Source organism: Centroberyx affinis, unplaced genomic scaffold (assembly GCF_046629955.1).
Source record: "Centroberyx affinis isolate AG114_WGS23_722 - 3 ecotype Tasmania unplaced genomic scaffold, CSIRO-AGI_Caff_v1 ptg002506l_1, whole genome shotgun sequence".
Taxonomy (NCBI): Eukaryota; Metazoa; Chordata; class Actinopteri; order Beryciformes; family Berycidae; genus Centroberyx; species Centroberyx affinis.
The window spans coordinates 43,826-60,545 of NW_027280728.1; the positions used below are offsets into that span (position 1 = coordinate 43,826).

At 42.7% G+C, this 16,720-nt stretch overlaps 1 protein-coding gene across 2 annotated transcripts in view; it reads right to left on the reverse strand.

Annotated features, from left to right (window-relative positions):
• Window positions 1-7,576: 7,576 nt before the first annotated feature.
• Window positions 7,577-16,720, reverse strand: part of LOC139656649 (guanine nucleotide-binding protein subunit alpha-13) — a 29,648-nt gene continuing 20,504 nt past the window's right edge. Inside the window, exons 3-5 of one of the 2 annotated variants that reach the window (XM_071534249.1) lie at window positions 13,376-13,426; window positions 9,087-9,287; window positions 7,577-7,948 (exon numbers count right to left, since the gene is read on the reverse strand). In XM_071534249.1, the coding sequence (XP_071390350.1) occupies window positions 7,577-7,948; window positions 9,087-9,287; window positions 13,376-13,426 (624 nt within the window). The remainder of the gene's footprint in view (window positions 7,949-9,086; window positions 9,288-13,375; window positions 13,427-16,720) is intronic. The other variant, XM_071534250.1, reaches the window with a different exon arrangement.

A 16,720-nucleotide genomic window follows, 5' to 3' on the forward strand; every position in this document is an offset into this window, starting at 1 on the left:
GAGAGCGAGGGAGAACTTCCAGCATAACTTACACTACTGTTTTGGTTAATGAGATTTCAGAGATTTTAGCTCATGGCTGTACAGTTACTATGTAAGAAAAGTATTGCCTTTATTCCTAGAAAGTACTATTGCGATCGAATTATGCCACTGAATTGTAAGTATGTACCTACTTAGTTACAGCTGTAATTACTTGGTAATTTTTAATATTTTACCATGTATAACCTAGTATTTACCTGGTCAATACCTTGTGCTTCAGCAGACCGTAAAAGGAAAGCTTTCCTTTAGTTTTGACTTACTTCATTATTTAACTTTCACCTTATTTGCTTAGTCATCTGTGTACAAAGTTACTACTAATTTATGCAAGGTTTTACTCATCTTCATTCTCACTCTCACCTGTCTATAGCTTACCTGGTTACATATATACTTACCTCTATAGATATGTACATGCCTACCTGTATATTTACTGAACTACTGTCCTTGTTTGCTCATCTACTCAGTTTCTATAAGGGGTGGAAGTAACAAACATTAGATGAAAAGCGTAGATGTGATGAAAATATTTGTCAATTGAAAACAATGCATGAAATCCAAAGATGGTTTGATTTCAACAGTCATTTTCATCATTTATCAGCAATACATGTGTGTCTAGTGTTGATGGAACTCAAGCTTTCCCGTCGACTTCAGCAGCTGCAATACCACACTCTCCCATGTGGTGGCTCTGTCAGCCTCGGGCTCGAACCACAAGCAAGAGGAAGAAAGATGAAGAGGAAGAGGAAGTGTACGAGGAAGAAGAACCCTCGCCGGATGGGAGGTGAAGGCAGGCAAAAGTAGAGATGATTCGGTTCATGAGGCTGGAGAGGAGAAAAAAAAAAAGATTAAAAATGATTTGAAAAAAAAAAATGAAAAAAAGGATTTTGTGGTTGTGTTTTGCACCTGTTCCTGGTTGTTCAAACCAGAAACCATAGGGCCACTAGAAAGTCCCAACCACCTAGAAACCCCAATTAGCCTCTAACTTCTCTACCTTTGATGTAGGCATCTTCCATACTGTCAAGGGCCACATCAGTGGAGGTAGCAGACCAAACCCTAACCCTAACCCACAGCTTTAACTTGCTTGATAGTCCTAACAAAGTTTTTGAAACTCAATCTCAAGGACATTAAAATGAATTTGGATGCACCTTAACGCAATTTGGGGTCGAATACTTATCAACTCAAAAGCATTTAACTTTTAATTGATTGGTAAATATTAGTTAATAAAATAAATCTGCCGGTTATTGTGTAGATCAGTGACAAAAACAATGTAATTGAATGCATTTTGAATGGAGGGTGTAACACCACAAAATGCAGATAGAGTCAAGGGGGTTGAAAACTTACTGAAGGCATTGTCTTAAATGAAAGATGTAAAACTATACCATATAAATGGGATAGAATAAGAAAAAGGACAACATAACGGACATCTAGTAAAGCAGATAGGATGCATATTTTACTACTAACCCTGTTCTAGGAGACAGAATGGGGAGGAAATGGAGACGAGACAGAGTAAAGGGACGCTGTGGCTCCAGTGGGAGAAGGCTGGTATTACAGCACCACCTAGAGGCACTTTGGCAAAAATGCACCCGAGTCCTGCTGAGCTTGCAAGCCAAGTCTCCTCAGCATCTAACGCAATAAACGTACGCAGGGGCTGGTCTTACCATTACAGCAAGGTAGTCGACTGCCTCGGGCCCCCCGGCAGCCAGAGGGGCCCCCACAGAAGACAAGAATAGGACTAATGTTAAACTTATTTTTAATCAGTATAAAAGAAATGTACACCCCTCTCTTTTGTTATAATAAATGATTTCAATCTTGAGCCATGGTAACCCCCCCCCAGCCCCAGCTTGAAGGTTGGATTAAAATGGGAGAGAGTTGGGATTCGGGGGGGGCCCCTTGCTTGCCTTTGCCTAGGGCCCCCAAATCACTAAGTCCGCCCCTGAATGTATGAAACACATCCTGCTATATTCCTGTGACCCAATTGTAAAACTCCCCGATATTCCCGAGAATTAATCAAATTCCCAGACTTTCCTCTGTCTGGAATACAACACCTCTCTAAATTCCATGATATTCCAGGAACTCCATTCAGCATTGTTGTTCTGCTCTATCCTATTTACATACCTTCTAGTTAAATTAGCTGAGGCCAGAGGCACCCACTTTAAAACCCCTTTGCAGAGCATTAATGAACTGTGGTGTAAACACAAGGGATCCAGTGTTAGCGGCCTAAACGATCAAGCTCTTTATTTCCCCCCCCCAAGATTTCCAGGTTAAAACACAGACAAACGCATATTTAAAAAAAAAAAAGAAAAACGGTTTGTTTTATTGAGAGGAGTAAAAGGGTAAGACAGCATAAGTTAGACTGTACAATGAAAGCTTGTCTATCCAAAAATATCAAACTGGAAGAGAAGAAGAAAGGTTCGTCTGAATTACCGTGATGTGAGGACTGATAACAAAACTGTGGCAAAAAATTTGAAAAACCTAATGTACAGTATAAAAACTTTTCCAAAACATGATTGGACAGTAAGAGGCAGAGCATGGAACAGGAGGCAGACATCGGCATATTTGGCAGATCATTTGCATATTTTTTTTAACTTGATTACACAGGGGGAGGCCCAAACAGATTCGAATAAGACATTGGCGTTGGAAAAGAATCACGGTAATCAGTGTGATCACAATTTTTTTTTTTTTTAACATACACATTTATTCATTTTTCTTGGCTGTGGAGCAGTGTTAATGCATAGAACCCCGACACTGGTTTCTCTCACAGGGATTTGGTGTTAAAAAAAACAAAAACAAAAACAACGGTAGAAAACATTTTCCTAAGGCGGAGTCTTGTGAGACTCTTTTGCTTTTTCAAACGTCGTTAACGTGGAACCGGACACGGAGTTAAGTGACGGTCTCTGCCGCCGCCGCCGCCGCCTTCCCGTCACAAAAGTCTTGGCTTCTGGTCGGTCCGGTCCGGGCGGAGGAGAAAACGAACAAGGCTTCAATGGAAATCGACTTCCGTGGGCGGCGAATACAAAAAAAAAAGGCGATCGTTCAAAAACAACCCGTCCTCTCGGGAATGTGCTTTTAGTATCTCTCGACTTCGATGTGGGCCGTTATTTTGAAATGTGGAGCTGGTGACTGAAAAAGCTGCTGGTCTACCGAAGGACTTAAGGCGGGAGTTGTAGACACTTTGACGAAGAAAAAAAAAAAAAAAAGAAAAAATCATGAAATCAAAATCAAAACAGGCCTCGGTGGTAGATAAGTCATTTGGTTCTCCAGATGAAGGGAAGACACTTTAAAAAGGAAGTGCTCGAGCCTGGCCTCCTTGCAGGGATGTGGCTGGGACTCTCATAGGAAGCCTGTTTTTAATTATGGCTTAATCTCACATCATAGAGGCTCCATTAAAAAGCTATGACAGTGCACCAGAAGGCTAGCGGAGACTGCCTGACATGTTAAGACATCACTCAGAAGTCTGGTTACGCTCCTGTTATATACCGTGTATGTGTGTAAGTCTCAAAAACGTGTCTGTCCGGCATTGACAAAGGCCTGCTCTGGTATGACTTAGCAGTATGTGTGTGTGTGTGTGTGTGTGTGTGTGTACATGCAATGGCAGCCTTTCTTCTGGGGCCCAAAGCGGTTACATGACGCAACACGGTCCCCAAATCCAGACAAAGAGGGCCTCTGCTGGGGATTAGCTCGACGCTATCCAAACAGCAAACAAGGGACAGTGTGTTTTTTTGGTTTTTTTTGCGTGACGCTCGCACACAAGAGGCGATTTCATCCGAACGGGAAGACGCCAAGCGGTCGGATGGAGGGAGAGACGGACTAATGGAGGGAGAGGAAGAATGCCGACCGCATTCGGAGAGTTAAAGGAATACACTGAGTTTTCGGTAGATTGTCTCCATTGGTCGAGTTAGCCGTTAAGCGATGAGAACGTAGACGCCAAAACGATCCATGTGTCCCCAGTAGACCGTTGGCTCCGGTGCTGCATGCTAACACTTTAGCATACACTATGTTGACTGATAGTAGGCCACTAGCATTATCCAAAGTAAGAAGAGTGACATTTTAGTAATAATAACTTGTTAGTGGTTCTTACTGTATGGCCTGTGGATTCATACATTTTAAAATGAAATATGAAATATCATTAACTAAATATAACTGATGTAGCCAGGTTTACTTCAGGTGACCAACTACATTCCTTCCAATGCAAATAGGCATAATCATCCCTGCTAGTTCAAAATAATTTATTTTCGTATCATATTTTGTGTAAATTTTACAAATCTCCTATACAAAACTGCCAACTGTCACTCAACACAGTGTATGCTAAAGTGTTAGCATGGAGCCTACTGTCACTCAACACAGTGTATGCTAAAGTGTTAGCATGGAGCCTACTGTCACTCAACACAGTGTATGCTAAAGTGTTAGCATGGGGCTTACTGTCACTCAACATAGTGTATGCTAAAGTGTTAGCATGGGGCTTACTGTCACTCAACACAGTGTATGCTAAAGTGTTAGCATGGGGCTTACTGTCACTCAACACAGTGTATGCTAAAGTGTTAGCATGGAGCCTACTGTCACTCAACAGTGTATGCTAAAGCGTTAGCATGGAGCCTATTGTCATTCAACACAGTGTATGCTAAAGCGTTAGCATGGAGCCTATTGTCACTCAACACAGTGTATGCTAAAGTGTTATCATGGACCTTACTATACCAACGAGACAATCTACCAAGAACTCGGCTTATTTCTTACAGAGAGGGCATCAGATGCCTGCTTTCATTGGAGATAAACACCATCAAAAAGTAGATTTAAAAAAAATGAACAAAACACCCAGAGTCATACATACAAATACGTGTGTGGAAGGTTACATTAGCTGTTAGACAAGAGAGTGAGGTTGGTGTGAGAGATACATAACTATACATATTACATTAGAAATGGCGTCAAGAGAGCAACGTGGGACTGTACAAAACCTATAAACAACCGACACCGACCAACAGACTGACGCTCGCCGGTCAGCTTCACTAGCACTACGCAAGCTGGCTCTATCCCTTTTGATTTATTTTCAACCCGAGGACGCGCGGAGGGGAGAGAGACGGCTAGACGGCGGGATTAACAGGTACCTTTCAGAAACGCATGATCCGAGACGGCAAGAGAATGCTTCTTTCTTAACACGAGTCACTTGTAGTTCACCTAATATGGAACACCGGAGGGGGGGGTGAGCCATATCAACGGCTTCACAGAGAGGGGAAGAAAACGTTAATAAATAAGGACAGAGACAACCGTTTTCCCCTCTTCCTTGTCCCTGGTGGAGAGATGATATCTAGAGGCTGGGATGTGGGATTCCACAGGGATTCTTGAAGTAAAACATTTTCAGCCTAGACCCTGTTATCCATCATACCAAAATCTCAACTGCTTCACTATAGACCTACTTGCGTCTTACTTGCCTCGGTGCAGCTCTCCAGTACAGTCCTAATAGGCCAATGGATACATGTACATATTTCATTTTCTGTTTATCCATGACCTGACAACTTTCACTATTTATTTTGCACTACTTCACACAGCAAAGTACGGAAGCGTAATGCATTCACTTGAGCAAAAAAATTTGCCGTTTTTCTGAATTAACGAGATAATTATCTCAGAATTCTGAGAAAAGTTTTCATGAAAAAAATAATTCTGCTGTTTTTCTGAATTAACGAGATAATTATCTCAGAATTCTGAGAAGTTTTCATGAAAAAAAATAAGTTTTTCTGAATAATTTTTTTTTTAAAATGCTGTTTTTCTGAATTAACGAGATAATTATCTCAGAAAAACAGAATTATTTTTTTCCTTTAAAAAAAATGCTGTTTTTCTGAATTAATGAGATAATTATCTCAGAAAAACAGAGCAGAATTATTTTTTTTCCATGAAAACTTTTCTCAGAATTCCGAGACAATTATCTCGTTAATTCAGAAAAACAGGGCAAATGTTTTTTCTCAAGTGAACGCATTACGCTTCCATAGCAAAGCACCTGCAGCCAGCCGGTAAAGAGCAAACAAAGTGCTAAAGGAACACCCAAGGGAGCGTCAACACTAGGAGAAAGGCGTGACTTTAGATCATTCCATTTCCACTGGAGAGCAAGCAAGACACGAGTCGCTCTATAAGAAACAGACGAGATTTTGGTCAGAACCGATCGGTATGACGGGAAACGATAAAGAGTCCGGGACGAGAATGTCCGGAGTGCCTCTTTAGAAGGATAAGGCGTCTTCTCTGTTTGATATATACAGAGGAAAGAGAGGGAGGGAAGACGACGTGGAAGGAAGGAAGGAAGAAGTCTGGAGGGCAGGAAGTTCCGTAGACCTCCGGTTGGCGTGGAAGGGCGTCGGCGCGACAGTTATCGTTGGCGTCGAATCACAAAGAAGCGCTTCACAATGTGCCCTGAGAATTAGCGAAATACATTGTGTCACTCTTCACCCTGCGCTAACTACCCTTACAGCATGGTTTGCGTTTTTTTTTTTTTTTTTAACGAGTGGTCTACGTGTGTGTCGTGTGTTTGCGTGTGTGTGTTCTCTCACCAGCCCCCCCCCCCCCCCCCCTTTCATTTGACTGTAACAGTGTCCATCAGCAGTCACAAATCCACAAAGTGTAAACCCCTATGAAATATAAGTTAAAAGAAAAATGCATAGGTACATATATTCATATATCTATTAATAGGACAAAAAAAAAAAAAAAAGAAACAAAATGATTAGAAAACTAGAATTACGCCTGGCAGGAATCAGCGAGAGGGAGAGGGGACGTCGTCTTCGGAACGGGATTCCTATCAGTGTGTGTGTGTGTGTGTTTAGCCGTGTTCTTACCAGCAGATGTAAAAGACAACAACAACAACAACAACAACAACAACAAAACAACCGTTCTGAAATGCAAAGGCAACGCCGAGTCTTTCAGCTCTGGTGTCGTTTTTTTTAAAAGAAACCGACCCCCCCGCTCCCTCCCCTACAACAGTGATCAGAGCAGCATAGAAAAAACCCCCCAAAAAACAAAGACAGTGTGTGAATGTGAATTAGAGCGATAGATAGGGAGGAAATACCATGACAGATCCCAACTGGAAGTCCACTAGGGTGGGGGTGGGAGGGGAGAGGGGTGGGGGGGGGTTAGAAGTAAATTTACAGTGGTTTTTTTTTTTTAAAGGATCAGTGGGAAAGGCTCCGAGCCAAAGGCGGCTGTTGTAAGTCACAGTGAACAAGCTCGATAAGGCAGAGAGGAGGTGTGTGGGGGGGGGGGCGGGGGTGGGGTTGGGGTGTAATGGCGGTAGTAGTGGTGGCTTTAATACACTTTTACAGTCAAAAGTTCAAAAGTGGAGAGCGGGCCGAAGTCGAGGAAGGGGTGGGGGGGGTGAGGGGTGGTGGTCCGCCCCCACTCTCCTCGCCTTTCCGGAGAGGAATGGGCAGGGCGCTCGCGGGCAGGGGGGGGGGGGGGCAAAACAAAACCATTCTACCCCCCCCCTTTTTTTCCCATCTCCCACCCTCCTTTCCCTTCCTCCTCCTCCTCCTCCTCCTCCCCCTCCTCCCCCCCCTCGTCCCCCCGCGTCTCCCTCTCACTGCAGCATCAGCTGCTTGAGGTTGTCGTGCAGGATGGTGTCCTTGACGTCGCGGAACACCAGCCGGATGTTCTCGGTGTTGATGGCGGTGGTGAAGTGGTGGTAGAGGGGCTTCTGCTGCTGCTCGCGCCGCTTGTCGCGGAAGCACTCGACCAGGAAGCGCTGCACGTCGGCCAGGCTCGCCGGCTCGCCCGAGAACTCGGGGAAGTAGTCCCTGACCGACACCTGCCGCACCTTCTCCTCCAGCAGGTCCGTCTTGTTCAGGAAGAGGATGATGGAGACGTTGCCGAACACGCGGTTGTTGACGATGGTCTCGAAGATGTTGAGCGACTCGCTCAGCCGGTTGGTCTGCCGGTCCTCCATCAGCACCTGGAGGGGGAGGGGGGGAGGGGGAGGAGGAGGGGCTGTTAGGATGGATAGGTGTGTGTTTGTGTTAAAAGGTGAGGGTGTGAGTGTGTGTCTGGTATGATAATTAAGTCACTGGTATGTCTATCGGGGTATGTGCAGGTTTCAGAATACCAAATTTAAGACACTTTAGTATCGGTGTAGTCTTTTTTAAGACTATATGGTTTAGGGGACAAACTATTCATTTGTTGGTAACACTTTACAATAAGGGTCACTAAGTTAAGGGTTAGTTAATGCTTAATAAGCATTAACTAACCCTTAATTAACAGTTAACTAATGTGTCTGGTAATCATTTACTAATGGTGTTCATGTTAACTAAGGTATTAATTTATACATTATTTAATAGTCATCTTTATAAACTATTAAATAATGTATAAATTAATACCTTAGTTAACATGAACACCATTAGTAAATACACAGTTAACTGTTAATTAAGGGTTAGTTAATGCTGATTAAGCATTAACTTAGTGACCTTTATTGTAAAGTGTTACCCATTTGTTTAGAAGCCAAGCCAAAATTAAATGTAGACAAGGTAAAATTTGTGAGAACCGATGGCACTTTCTTGATGTTTGATGTCTTATTTAAATGTAAATCCTATTTATTTCCACACAGAAGTATGGTATACATTTTCCCACATAACCATTGACACATGCTTCATTCTGATGACTTTGGTGTTGTTGGCAACATGCTGGTGCATGGAAATGCATCTTGTAGTTCTGCTTTGGTTCTTCAAAAGTACTATCAACTTGATTAAAAAGACAATCTAAAAACACAATCTTCTAGTAAAATTACTTTGTCAGTTATGAATCAAACCGTACGTCCATGACCTGAGAATGTGATTCCTTCCTGGTTGTTTCTCAGTCTGGTTTCCCCTCCATTTGGGCTGAAAACCATCTAATGCAATGAATGTGTGAAACAAGTTGGAAAACACATTCTGCTATATTCCTGCATTGTGATCCATTTGGAAAATCCCCTCGTATTCCCTGACTTCCCCAGAGAATTGATCCAATTCCCTGACTTTCCCTTGTATATATCATGATATCCCAGGGATTCCGTGACCGGTGGAAACTCACTGCACTGCACGGCTTCCACCTTGGCTTACCTGGTCGTATTCGGAGGAGGAGACGAGGAAGAGGATGGAGGTGACCGAGTCGAAGCATTCGAACCAGCGCCGCCTCTCCGAGCGCTGGCCGCCCACGTCCACCATCTTGAAGGGCACGTTCTTGATCTCGAAGTCGTACTCGTGGATGCCCTTGGTGGGCTTTCTGGCCAGGAGGATGTCCTGCTGGCTGGGTAGATAGTCCTGGAGGAGGAGGAGGAGGAGGAGGAGGAGACGAGGAGGCCATCAGGAACATAACGGTTAGTACGACGCTAATTCAAAATGAATGGGAACTGAACGTCTTAAAAGATACAAGAAAATAATTCCCATCCCTAGGAGAGAGGAGATTGTGAGATTCATGGATACAGGGTGTCTACACATCTTTTCGCTCAACAAATTCCATATTTCAATACTAATCCAGGATATAGATCAAACTTTCCGTGATCAATATAAGAAAGTGTTTAGGCTCAAGTATCTGCAGGTTTCAAAAGGCCAAATTTAAGGCTTTTTTTTTTTTAATGCTACATGGAAGCGAATTTAAGACCAATTTAAAAGCCAAAACAATGATAAACTACCAGGAAATGAATTGTTAATGTTATGATGATGATGGTTAAATTATGATGTCCAACTGTATTTAGTAAAGCAGATAGGATGCATATTGTTCTATTATCCCTGGTCTGTATTAATTTAAGAGTGGACATGCAGCACAAAGAAACATGTGATTGAAAGGTGAAAAAATTAGACCTCTAATAACCGGATTTAAGGCATTTTTACAATTTTTAAGGCCTTGAATTTTCTGAACTTGGGACCCAAATTTTGTTATTTGGATTATTATTCCCATAAAGGTCTACCAGCATCCAATACACATTAGACAGATCTTACAAAATGAACAAATTACAGACATTTCCCCCCAAAAACTGATTTTTCCATAACATTTCTGGGCCTGGAAAATATCTCCAATTTCCGATTCAGTGAAGCAAAAGGTTTACACTGAAAACGCAATGGAAACCTTCCTCTATAGATTCCACTACTGCCTCCATTTTTCATGACAGGATGCAGAAGGAAATCGCACGTCTAGGAGGAGGAGAAGAAGAACGCACGTGCCAAAAACAAGTTCAATTGGCACAGGATTAATATTATCAGGCGACCTCTGTCTTCAAAATATGGTGGGTAATTTGGACCAGAATTTTTACTTAAATTCACAGACGTTTCTCGCAGAATTAAAATCACAGATGATTTCTACAAATCATTACAAATCGCCGGATGTCCCTGGGAAATAGTTCTGTGCGATTTTGGGCTTTACACTGTCCAAAAAATTTTTATTGGCCCTGGGTGGATTTGGGGAACAAATGCAGGGTTTTCAGTTCCAGATACAAAAAAAAAAAAAAAAAAAAAAAAAATTCCACACACTTCCCATGACTGGCTGCAGTGGGAACCGGCCCCTTCTAACACTTTGCATTATTGAAATACCAGAGCACATAAACAGCGTGGGGCTTAAGGGGACGAATGTGTGTGTGTGTGTGTGTGTGACGCTGAGCAGTTCTCCTTAATGTTACCGAGGCTTGGGGGCATCAGGCCAAATATGTAAAAAAAAAAAAAAAAAAAGAGTCAAACAATCAGACAATTCTCGGCCAGAAATTATCTGGAAAAAGATGTGACGACATTTCTGGTAGTTCCAGTGATGTTTTGACTGATGTGTGTGTCAGTGTGCGTGTGTGTGTGTGTGTGTCAGTGTGCTCTGCCTACACTAGAACCAAATTCCTAACATTCCAGACGTGGTGACTTCACCGGAAAAGTCATCACTGATGCTGAACAAGCTGGAGCACGTACACACAGAAATAAGGGAGATTTTCCCCCAAATTCCCTACAAACACACACTTTATACCTCAGGGGTATAAAGTTACCAGCTAGTTAATTCAAGGGTCTTTTCTAATGTTGTTTTTCTAATCCCTTAAAACAATGGTTCTCAACGTGGGGTCCGGGGACTACCAGGGGTCCTTGAGGGGATTCCAGAGGGTCCCCAGCAAAATGATGAATTGTTAAACTTCACCATTATTTAATTTACAAGAAGTGAACACAATTAGAGAATGCAGAAGAATTACTGTTTTGATTATAGTTTCTCTGATATCTCTCTACTTATAATACAGATAGTCATGGAAAACAAAATCATATCTAACAATACAAATATTCTCAGATTTGGGTCAAATGGGGGTCCGTGGGCCTAATGTGGACTACATTAGGGGTCCATGATGTGAAAAAGTTTGAGAACCACTGCCTTAAAATGTTTGTGTTTGATGTACCACAATAATGAGTCAACCTAGGCTATATCCAGTTCTCGAAACTTTTAAATTTGCTGTTCTGAACAGCTGGTGTCTGGTAGCTCTTTCTCAGGAAGAATCCTCTGCTGCACAGGAAGTGATGCGTTTCACATTTCCGGTTTGTGTGGAACAAACAGAAGAAGAGCTGGGTAGTTACCATGAGCAGCGATAGCCACCGTGGCTGAACAGACAAAGAAAAGAGCGCCACCTACACAAACTCAAACTTCACCAACAGAAAATCCAAGCCCCGCCCACACGGTTTGATTGACAGGTGACCTCTGGGAAGTGCAGTGCAGAAAACACCACAACAAAGAGCACCGAGCACCAAAGATGAGACAAAATGAAACAGAAAAAACGGCATCATGGATTAACACTTAAAGGGCTTTCTTCTTCTTAAAATTGGATAGAACATTAATCTTTTAGATGGCACTACTCTCTTAACAGCCAGTAAAATCAAAATTGGTTTTGAAGAGCTTCTAACTATTGAGTTGTCTAGAGTACAGTTTGATTACCTCGTCTGGAAATTTGACCTGGCAGAACTTTTAAGTCAGAAATTTGAACGACTAAGTGTTTGGAGACAGATATAATATTTGAGATATTTTTGTTGCTGCTACCAACAGATTTGTTAGATTTGTCAATGTACAAACAAATAAACAAAAGTTGTAGTGGACACGCTGGGCTGTATCTTTCTGTGTAAATTGAAAAAGATGAAAAAAAAAACAAAAAAAAAAACCCTTCTGATTTCCAGAGGGAGGAGCGAGAAGTGAATATTGAAGTGTCGGTTTCCCTCCTCGCCCCCACACAATCCTGTTCCACTTCCTCTTCCTGTAGGAGCCTGTTACATAACACGCACAGGCCTAGTCGCCCTAGTTCTGTTTCTGTGTTCATGAAGACACAAGAGAACGGGAAAGACGGCCGGGCTTATATGGTGGAACCCTTTGCTATCGTGATACCTTCTGTGTGATCATAAATATGGATCCCATCACAAACGTTCGACGAGCTGCACTGCTTAGTTGGTTATTTGATATCATCTATCAGATGTCCTGGCCTACACATCATATTCTACAGACTTAAGAAAACATCTTTGTTTGGTACAGATCCCCGCAAAAATCACACCATAATCATTTGAATCCGTTTTTCAATGAAAATGAGAATAATGATGTAAAAATTTTCATTCCCTCAAATCATATCGCAATTGCAATATCAGTCAAAATAATCGTAATTAGATTTTTTTTTTCAAAATCGTTCAGCCCTAATTTGAACATATTTAAATTAAAAGCACCAACGCAGGAAAATCATTTCATGTTTTTATATTTATATTTCCTTAAATATGAGTAATAATAGTAACCTTTTGATAACTTCATCACACCCAGTACAGCCAGGTTCCAGTTTCGTTGCTCACGGAACTGTGATGTAGGTTATACAGGTGAAACCATTACTCATTCACTTCCCTCACCTAGAATTTCCCTGGTGCTCTGGGGATTCCAGCTAGGCTTCTAGTCACTGAGCTGCCCTGATCTACATGATAAAGTTATGTGGTAGGATTGACTGAGCCAAAAAAAAAAAAAGTTTTCAACCATACTCCTGTGGGTGCTTTTATTGTCTTAGTTATACTAGTAAATGTGCTCAAAAACGCATACAGCCTAATTTGACTGTGTAAAATCCTGGAGGGTGAGGCGGCTACATGGAAGCTAAATGGAAGAATAGCGATTGTGCATGGGAACAAGGCGGCGCGGAGATAGCGGGAGGAGGTTCAGACAAGGCGGGGGGGGGGGGGGGGGGCGGACGGGGCGGACAGGAAGACAACAGTTTCACTTCTCTTTCCAAGAAACTCATTCTGGTGCCTATCAGTCAAGACCGATCTGCTGAATGAGCCTCGTCCTCGGCTTTTTTTTTTTTTTTTCCGGGGGGGGGGGTGTGTGTGTGTGTGTGCGCGATTGGCGGGAGCCTCGGCGGGCACGGGGCGGGACTTACCGACTGTCCGAGCTTTTCCAAATTGTCCAGGAAATACTTGACCGACTCCCCCTGAGAGAGAGAGAGAGAGAGAGAGAGAGGGGGGGGGTTACATACAAAATCATTTTAAAAATCAAAAAATTGTGTCATCTTGTTTTCCCCAACATTCAGGCTTTAACACCCCCTTTATCTTTTCTTCTTCTCTTGTACACACACACACACACACGAAAGCAGCCGAAGCCGACTACGATCGCTAACGGCCGAGCAGTCATGGCCCAGACCACTTCCTGACCAGAGGCGCGATCACAGCTGACAGACGAAGTTCATGTCGGCCGAAGACGTACACACACACACACACACACACACGGAATGACGAGGAGTGCAAATGAGCGGGGCCCGGATTGCGAAAACAACAAAAACCACACGCAGGCAAAACCGTCGGGGCGCCCTCGGTGAGAACCCGACCACACCGAGGCTCTAATGGGAACAAGCTGCCCAGGAAAACGGAAAAAAAAAAAAAAAAAACCCAAGCAGAAGACGGAACGAACCGACAGAGGAGAGCCTCGTTCTGTGTGTGTGTGTGTGTGTGTGTGCTGTGTAAATGTTTTCTGCTTTCAGTGTACTTTGCATCCCTCATTTACTCCGGCGTTTCCTTTTATTTTTTTTTGCGGGTGTATTTCAAGGTTAGAAAAGCAGGCTTGTGACCCAGAAGGTTGCCGGTTTGAGTCCCTGGACCGGCTGGGGGGAAAAGTGTTCAGCTGCCATTGAGCGAGGCACCGGAACCCCCGACTGCACCTGTGGAGCTGCCACCAGTAGGCTTGGGCCGATATTCGATATTATCGAATATCGCGATATTTTCCGCGGTATCGATTATCAAGTAGTTTTAAAGGAATAGTTCACCCAAAAATGAAAATTCTGTCATCATCTCCTCCCCCTCATGCCAGTTGAAACACAGGTGAAGTTTGTCCATATAACACACAGGGAGGCTGCAGCACAACTCCATAGCAGCCTTCTCCAAAACAACTGAAGTCAGTGGGGACCAGTTCTTCAGAGTTCCAAAAAGACCTACAGTATATTTACACCATCATTTAGTGCAAATCTGAACTACAGCTGATTGATTTGCAACAAATAATGGTGTATAGGTCTTTCTATTCACAGTGTGATTGTTTGGCTGTTTTTGTTTTGGAGCTCTAAAGAACAGGTCCCCATTGACTTCAGTTGTTTTGGAGAAGGCTGCTACCAAGTTGTGCTGGCAACCTCCCTGTGTGGTATATGGACTAACAAACTTCACCTGTGTTTCATTTGGCATGAGGGTGAGGAGATGATGACAGAATTTTCATTTTTGGGTGAACTATTCCTTTAACTTCTGACCTTAAACAGGGGCATTAGAGTGTGTGTGTTTGAAGATGCCTGGTGTGTTGGAAGTGGCTCGGGGTCTCGGATCACGAAACGGCAGAAACACAGACCGCCACATTCTGCCGGTGGTTTGTTCTGGTCTTTCTTTGTCCCTGTACAGACCGAGGAGGAGAATAGCGAGGAAGGAGCCAAACAAAAACAGTGTTGTGCGCAGTAATCCAGAGACCATGTGGGTCATCTGCCAAACGCACCAGGCTTTCCTGCTTTCGCAATCTGCTACCAAACCACATGCAAGCACACACACACACACACACGCACACAGAACTGTAAGCTCGAAGTGAATCAGCCCTGATACTTGACTAACGTTTCACTGAGTTGCAGATGGGGTTGTGATTCATTTGTGCCGCAATGCAGATGAAGTGTGGAACCGCCTCTAAATCTCGCCCAAAAAAAAAAAAAAAAAAAGTCCCAAACATTTTATGTTGAAATCAACGGCTATCCTCTATTTGGCCACCAGCAGGCAAAGTGATGTCTCTCACCCCTCATGGTGCCTCCATCAGGTCTTTAGTCCAGGAAAAAAATGTACATTTGTGTGAAATCACAAAAGCTGGTATACAGTTGGATGCCCTAAACAATTTCAGAAGTGGCAGACATTTATCTTTTTGCCATCTTTTGACTATTTTATGATATATGACAATCAGCCAAGTGTGAAAATAGCAGTGTTCTCAATTTCTTTACACAATATCATTGAATTTTATGATGATTAGAACTAGTGCATCTTTAGGAGCATCTGCCTGTATAGACTGCAGTGGATTTGTTGCTCGTGTGAGACGAGTAGCGTCAACATGGCGGAGATGTGGGATCACAGAAATGTGCCTTTTAGTGGGAGCGGTGACCAGTGGTGGAAGAAATACTCTGATCCTTTACTTAAGTAAAACTACCAATAGAGCAATGTAAAAATACTCCATTACAAGTTAAAGTCCTGCATGAAAAATCCTACTTAAGTAAAAGTACATAAGTATTAGCAGCAAAATGTAGTTAAAGTATTAAAGTAAAAGTAGTGGTTTGGTCCCTCTGACTGATATTTTATTATATATGACATCATTAGATTATTAATACTGAAGCATCAGTGTGTAAGCAGCATGTTACTGTTGTAGCTGCTGGAGGTGGAGCTAGTTTGAACTACTTTATATACAGTTAGCTAGTTTAGTCCAGTGGTTCCCAACCTAGGGGTCGGGCCCCTCCAAAGGGTCACCGGATAAATCTGAGGGGTCGTGAGATGATTAATGGGAGAGGAAAGAAGAAAAAACAAAGTTCTGATACACAAATCTGTTTTCAGTTTTTGGACTTTTTCTCTGATCTTTGATTTTTGCTGAAATATTGGATCATTTGAACATTTATTGAAATGAAACCATGTGAGGTTTAGAGGGAAAAATCACTATTTGGTGGAGCTGTTAACAACTCATAGACATCTGAAATGTGACCCGACTACACACTGCTTTCTGTAAGACGTCAAAAGCCAAAAAGGTTGGAAACCACTGGTTTCATCTTTAACAATGTGTTGTATTTTAAAAGCTTGTTATATTATCCATTGTGTCAAATCTCCATCTGAAAAGTAACTAAAGCTGTCAAATAAATGTAGTGGAGTAGAAAGTACAATATTTCCCTCTGAAATGTAGTGGAGTGGAAGTATAAAGTAGCATCAAATGGAAATACTCAAGTACCCCAAGAGTGAAAGCAGTCAGTTTTATCTGCTACCTCTGTTAAGTACATGTTCTCTGTCTAGGGTTTGACTGATAAGGGTTTTTGAAGGATGTCAATAGTGGGGTGGTGAGATGTGGTGTGTGTGGGAGGGAGGAGGGTCATTTCGTATCAGGACGGAAGACACTGAATCATCTGACAAAACCATCCTGAATGACAAAGCGCACGCTCTCTTTCTTAGCCTCTTTCCCTTTAAACCCCTCTCTCTCTCTCTCTAGCCCTGAAGAGCTAAAAGGAAGGGAGAGAGGG